Source organism: Zalophus californianus, chromosome 4, assembly GCF_009762305.2.
Source record: "Zalophus californianus isolate mZalCal1 chromosome 4, mZalCal1.pri.v2, whole genome shotgun sequence".
Taxonomy (NCBI): Eukaryota; Metazoa; Chordata; class Mammalia; order Carnivora; family Otariidae; genus Zalophus; species Zalophus californianus.
Genome location: NC_045598.1, coordinates 43,224,749 through 43,232,142, shown reverse-complemented (window position 1 = coordinate 43,232,142; position 7,394 = coordinate 43,224,749). Strand labels below are relative to the sequence as shown.

The window sequence follows — 7,394 nt, the reverse complement described above, 5'->3', positions numbered from 1 at the left end:
ATTATGAATAAAGCTGCTGCTTTAGACTGAATGTTTGTGTCCCCTCTCCCACCCCAAATTCATATGTTGAAACCGAATCCCCAAAGTGATGGCATTTGGTTTTTTGTGACACCTTGTGAGGTGATTAGGTAATTAGGATGGAGCCCTAATGAATGGGTTAGAGCGCCTTCACCCCTTCCTCCATGTGAGAACACAACAAAGTTCCTGTCTAGGAACCAGGAAGTGAGCCCTCACTAGATATCAAATCTGCTGGTGCCTTGATCTGGCACTTGGTAGCCTCCCAAACTGTGAGAAATAAATTTCTGTTGTCTGTGATCCACCCAGTATGGTATTCTGTTATAGCAGCACGAATGGATTTAGACAGCTGCCATAAATAACTGTGTGCAAGTTTTTGTGTGGACATAAGTTTTCAACCCATTTGGGTAAATACCAAGGAGCACAATGGCTGGATCTTCTGGTAAGAGTATGGTTAGTTTTGAAAGAAATTGCTAAACTGTCTTCTAAAGTGGATGCACCATTTTACATTGCCACCAGCAATGAATGAAAATTACTGTTGTTCCATGTCCTTACCAGCACTTGGTGTTTGTGTTCTGAATTCTGGCCACTCTAATAGGTGCGTAATAGTATCTCACTCCTGTTTTAAATTGCAATTCCCTCATGACATATGATATTGAGCACCTTTTTATATACTTATTTGCCATCCATATATCTTCTTTGCTGAGGTGTCTGTTCCAATCTTTCACTCATTTTAAGATCAATTTGTTCATTTTTTTCTATTGTTAAGTTTAAGAATTCTTTGTTTTAGATAATAGCCCTTCATCAGCTATGTCTTTTGTGAATATTTTCTTCCAGGCTGTGGTTTGTCTTCTAGTCTCTTGACAATATCTTTTGCAGAGCTTTTTAATTCTAATGAAGTCCAGCCTATTAATTCTTCCTTTCACAGGTTGTGCCTTTGGTGTTGTATCTAAAAAGTCATTGCCAAGGGACGCCTGGGTGGCTCAGTTGTTGGGCATCTGCCTCTGGCTTGGGTCATGATCCCAGGGTCCTGGGATTGAACCCTGCATCGGGCTCCCTGCTCACAGGAGGCCTGCTTCTCCCTCTCCCACTCCCCCTGCTTGTGTTCCCTCTCTCGCTGTGTCTCTCTCTGTCAAATAAATAAATAAAATCTTAAAAAAATAAAAAGTCATTGCCAAACCCAAAGTCATCTAGGTTTGCTTCTATGTTATATTGTAGGAGTTTTATAGTTTTGTGTTTTACATCTAAGTCTAAGTTTCATTTTGAGTTAATTTCCGTGACATATGTAAGGTCTTTGCCTAGATTCATTTTTTTTACATATGGATGTCCAGTTGTTACAGCACCATTTTTTGAAAACTGTCTTTTCTCCTTTGTATTGTCTTTGTTCCTTTCTCAGAGATCAGTTGATTATATTTCTGTGGGTCTATTTCTGGGTACTGTTTTCTGTTCCATTGATCTATTTTTCTATTCTCCTGTCACTATCACACTGTCTTGATTACTGTATCTTTATAGTAAGTCTTGAAGTCAAGTAGTGTCAGTCCTCCAACTTTGTTCTTATTTTTCAATAGTGCGTTAGCTATTCTGGGTCTTTAATCTCTCCATATAAACTTTGGAATCAGTTTGTTGATATCCACAAAATAACTTGCTGAGATTTGTGTTGGGATTGTGTTGAATCTATAGATTAAGTTGGGGAAAACTGACATCTTGACAATATTGAGTCTTCCTGTTCATGAACATGGAATATCTCTCCATTTTTAAAGTTCTTCCTTGATTTATCTCACCAGAGTTTTCCTTGTATAGATTTTTTACATATTTTGTTAGATTTATACCTAAGTATTTCATTTTGGGATGTGCTAATGTAAATGGTATTATGACTTTAATCTCAGATTCTAATTGTTCATTGCTGTTGTATAGAAAAAACAATTGACTTTTTTTTTAAGATTTTATTCATTTATTTGAGACAGAGAGAATGAGAGAGACAGCGAGCACATGAGAGGGGGGAGGGTCAGAGGGAGAAGCAGACTCCCTGCTGAGCAGGGAGCCCGATGTGGGACTTGATCCAGGGACTCCGGGATCATGACCTGAGCCGAAGGCAGTCGCCCAACCAACTGAGCTACCCAGGCGCCCAGCAATTGACTTTTGTGTATTAACCTTGTATCCTATGACCTTGCTATAATCACTTATTAGTACGAGGAGTTTTTTGGCCAATTCATTCAGATTTTCTGCATAAACATTCATACAGTTTGTGAGCAAAGGCAGTTTTATTTCTCCTTCCCAATCTGTATATCTTTTATTTCCTTTTCTTGTCTTATCGTATTCTCTAGGACTAGTTCCAGTACGATGTTGAAAAAGAGTGGTATTAGAAGGGACGTTGATAGATGTTATTGGGAGGACATGACTGCCAGTTGACTCACGACCCGGGCCTGGGCAATCAGAGGCTCCTTACTACCTCCTCTATCCTCGGAATGTGTCTGCCATTTGCCTTTCCTGTGCCAGAAGCTGCCCAAGGTCACAGCCTTGAGACAGTAATGTGTGTTAAGACCATCTGGATGGTATACGTGAGTGAAACCAGTTAAGGCCTCTATACAAACTTTTAAGATTCTGGTATAGAGATCTACTTCTCTCTTTCTTTTTTTTTTAAAGATTTTTATTTATTTATTTATTTGACAGAGAGAGACACAGCGAGAGAGGGAACACAAGCTGGGGTGGGGGGAGTGGGTAAGAGAGAAGCAGGCTTCCCACAGAGCAGGGAGCCCGATGCAGAGCTCGATCCCAGGACCCTGGGATCATGACCTGAGCCAAAGGCAGACACTTAATGACTGAGCCACCCAGGCACCCCAAGATCTACTTCTCTCATGGCTGTCCAAAATAAGCCTCATAAGTAAGTTCCCTTGCTTACTGAAACTGTTACCTACCAATCTGGAATAGTCTGCCTCTTTCTTCAGTCTCTCCTTGCCCTCTGTAAAGGGGCCAGGTTGTAAACCAACAGAGTACATCCTTGCCTTGTTCCTGATCTTAGTGGGAAAGCATCTAGTTTTTCACCATTAAATATGATGTTAGTTGTAGGTTTTTTGTAGATGTTCTTTATCAAATTGAGGAAGTTTCTTCTATTTCTAGTTTGCTGAGAGGTTTTATCATTAATGGGTGTTAGATTTTTGTCAAAGGCTTTTCTGCATGTATTGCTATAATCATGTGATTTTTCTTTAGTCTGCTGATGTGATGGATTGCATTAAATCATTTTTGAATATTGAACCAGCCTTGTATATCTAGAATAAATCTCACTTGGTCATGGGGTATAATTCTTTTTATACATTGTTGGATTCAACTTGCTAATATTTTGTTGAGGATTTTTGCATCTCTATTTAAGAAAAATATTGGTCTGTAATTTTCTTTTTTTGTAATGTCTTTGTCTGGTTTTGGTAGTAGGGTGATGTTGGCCTCATAGGATGAATTAGGAATTAGTCCCCCTGCTTCTAATTTCCAGACAAGATTGTAGAGAATTGGTATAATTTCTTCCTTAAATGTTTGGTAGAATTCACCAATGAACCCATTTGGGCCTGGGGCTTTTTCTGTTTTGAAAAGTAATTAATTATAGATTTAATTTCTTTAGTAGATATAGGTCTATTCAGATTGTTTATTTCTTCTGGTATGAGTGTTCACACATTGTATCTTTCAAAGAATTAGTCCATTTTATGTTGGTTATCACATGAGTGGGCATAGAGCTATTTATGGTATCCCTCTAATATCCATGGGATCTGTAGTAATGTCCCCTCTTTCATTTGTGATATTATAAATTTGTGTCTTCTCTCCTGTTTTCTTAGTCTGGTTAGAAGTTTATCAATAAACCTCTGGTTTTCGGCTTCCTTGATTTTCTCTATTGATTTCCTGTTTTCAATTTCATTGATTTCTGTTCTAATTTTCACTATTTATTTTCTTCTGCTTACTTTGGATTTAATTTTCCTTTTTTTTCTAGTTTCCTAAAGTGGAAGCTTAGATTATGAATTTTAGATCTTTCTTCTTTTCTCATTTTCCAGGTATTTTTCCCTTGCTGATTTCTAGTCTGATTCCACTGTGGCCTGAGAGCATATATTGTATGGTTTCTATTCTTTTAAGTTAGTTAAGGTATGCATTATGACCCAAAATGTGGCTTATCTTGGTGAATGTTCTATGTAAGCTTGAGAAGAATGTATATCCCACTGTTGTTGAATGAAGTAGTCTATAAGTATCAATTATGTCCATTTGGCCAATGGTGCTTTTGAATTCTACTATGTCCTTACTGATTTTCTGCCTGTGAGATCTGTCTATTTCTGATAGAGAGGTATTAAAGTCTCCAGCTATAATAGTGGATTCATCTACTTCTTTCAGTTCTATCAGCTTTTGCCTCATGCATTTTGATGCTCTGTTAGGCACATACACATTAAAGATTATTATGTTTTCTTAGAGAATGGACCCCCTATCATTATGTAATGCTCCTCCTTTTCCTTGATACTTTTTCTTGCTCTGAGGTTTGCTCTATCTGAAATTAATATAGCCATTCCAGCTGTCTTTTGACTAGTGTTAGCATAGTGTATCTTTCTCCATCTCTTTACTTTTTTAAAAAAATGGTTATTATGTAAACAGTTACTGGAACTATATGATCTATAATCACTGTTCCTATTACTTTTTTGCTTTTGATTTTTTATTGTGGTAAAATACAAAAACACATAAAGTTTACCATCATAAACATCTTTAAGCATACAGTTCAGTGGTATTAAGAACATTCACATTATTGTATAACCATCACCATCATCCACCCATATATCTCTTTCCATCTTGCAATTCTGAAACTACAACCATTAAACAATAACTCCCCATTCCCCATTCCCCTCAGCTCCTAGCAACCACCATTGTATTTTCTGTCTTTATGAATCTAACCACTCTAAGTACCTCCTATAAGTGGAATCATTCAGTATTTGTCTTTTTGTGACTGACTTATTTCACTTAGCATAATGTCCTCAAGGTTCATCCATGCTGTAGCATATTGAGGAATTTCATTCCTAATTTGAGGCTGAATAATATTCCAATGTATGTATATAACACATTTTGCTTATCCCTTCATCTGTTGATTGTCACTTGGGTTCCTTCATATTTTAGTTATTGTAAATAATACTGCTATGAACATGTGTGTACAAATACTTCTCTAAGATCCTAATTTCAATTCTTTTGGGTATATACCCAGAGGTGGATATGCTGAATCATATGGTAATTCCATTTTTAATTTCTTTAGGAACTGTTTTCCATAGAGGCCTCATTATTTTACATTCCTACCACCATTGCACAAGGGTTTCAATTTCTCCACATCCTTGGCAACACTAGTTATTTTCTGTTTTTTGTTTTGTTTTTAAAGCAGCCATCCCAATGGGTATGAGATGATACACACATTAACATTTAAAACATTTTTTTAAAGATTTTATTTATTTATTTGACAAAGAGAAAGACACAATGAGAGCAGGAACACAAGCAGGGGGAGTGGGAGAGGGAGAAGCAGGCTTCCCGCTGAGCAGGGAGCCCAAGGCGGTACTCGATCCCAGGACCCTGGGATCATGATCTGAGCCGAGGGGAGACGCTTAATAGCTGAGCCACCCAGGTGCTGCAACACTTAAAATTTTAATAGTTATATATTTATTTCAACTTGTATTACAAATTGAAATAAATTACAAAATCACACCAAAACTATGATTTCATCGATATTATCACTTAGGATAAGACCAAAGCAGATAGTATAGTGATGAGCTATGTCTTCAGAAAAGAGTTAACATAGCAGACCTGAGACTACTATCCTTAACAAGTCTGGCTTGGAAGGTTGGCCCTTAACTGGTGCCTGGGAACTTGGGATTTTAGAAGGTTCTCATCACTGATAATAGTGGTTCACTGTGCATAAACTGTTTATGAATACCATGTGAACACCTGATGCTCAACACCTGTTTTACTTCTGGGAATTTGGAACTTAGGTATGTGCTAGCCAGAGGATGCCTATGTGACCAGTCTCCAATAAAAACCTCGGGAACTAAACCTCTGATGAGCTTCCTTGGGAGACGATATTTCATGCATGTTGTCCTAACTGTGTTTTCCCTGGACTTTTGCCTCATGTCCCTTTGCTGATGTTGTTTTATATTCTTTCACTCTGGAAGCATAGCTAAGAGTGTGATGACACGCTCAGTTCTCTGCGACCTCTTACAGATCAGTGAGCCCTGGGCTGGATCTGTGATACCCATGTCACACAGGCTGCCCATAAGTATTTCCAACCTTTGGTACTTCTGTCACTTTCAGTGATACATTAACCATCACTTCAGAAGCCAACAATTGTTCATAATGTAAAGTAGGTATAAATATGTATCGCTGAAACCTAGAAAGGGACTAAATATGTTTTGCCCTTCTTTTCCAATTGCAGATACGTGTTGGGAGTTGGGATTCTTGGTGTTATAATATTGAAGCCAAAAGACAGAATCATTTTATTATTCAAGAAACCAATCCTTATCTTAAATGAAGAAACAATGAGCTTAATATATGTTTGCTACTGATTGATCATATGTTGTTCCATTATTCTCACTGGAAAACTTTTTAGATATGTATTTGTATAAATCAGTTAATTACCCCTTTTATGTTTTACTATTTAATTTTTAATAACTTTGATTTTCCTTGTATTTATTATAGTTATATTCTATTAATGGCAAGAGATCATGGTTTTCCATTTCATGGAGTTGATACGAAGTTTCTCTTTAAAATACATATATTTAAGTTTAAAAAGTGAGCTCAAAAAACCATAGAAAGGAAGAAGGAAAAGGAGGATAGATGGCAAAATTGTGGTAAGTGAATGTGGGTGATGGTATATGGGATTTCATTGTATTGTCCTTTATTTTCTGTGCATGCTTGGAATTTTGAATAATGGAAAAAATAGTTGAGAAATTCATTTCTAGCAGTGTGTCAGGTTTTTGCTCACAAAACAACTAACTTTTCCATGAAAAAATTATTTTAATGTGCTACTTTCATAACAGATAAAGGAAAACCTCCAAACACCAACACATAAGTGTAAACACACATAAGTACTATCATTGGGTGAAACCAAAATAGGGAACTGAGCAAAATGGTCTTGGGCAAATGCAAAAGTTAGAGCAGCAATGAGGGAAAACGCCAATATCAGCTCTGTGATTATGCAAGGAAGTCCTGAACCAGCTATAGAATAGAGTAGCTGATTTGAGTTTTCTGCATTGAGACAGAGACTCCTGGAAGGATATGAAAGTGGTCCCATATCAGCAGTGACTTCTGGCTTCTGGAAGAAGCAATAGTCACGCCTCTCTGAAAAGGTATCCCCTGCACCCTGGTGTCAACGATGACTGTGT

At 37.3% G+C, this 7,394-nt stretch overlaps 1 protein-coding gene across 1 annotated transcript in view; it reads left to right on the top strand.

The window, feature by feature from the left end:
- Positions 1 to 7,193, top strand: part of HSPB11 (heat shock protein family B (small) member 11) — a 65,675-nt gene extending 58,482 nt beyond the window's left edge. Inside the window, exon 6 of the mRNA XM_035727033.1 lies at positions 6,446 to 7,193. Within this exon, the coding sequence (XP_035582926.1) occupies positions 6,446 to 6,541 (96 nt within the window). The 3' untranslated portion in view covers positions 6,542 to 7,193. The remainder of the gene's footprint in view (positions 1 to 6,445) is intronic.
- The last annotated feature ends 201 nt before the right edge of the window (positions 7,194 to 7,394 follow it).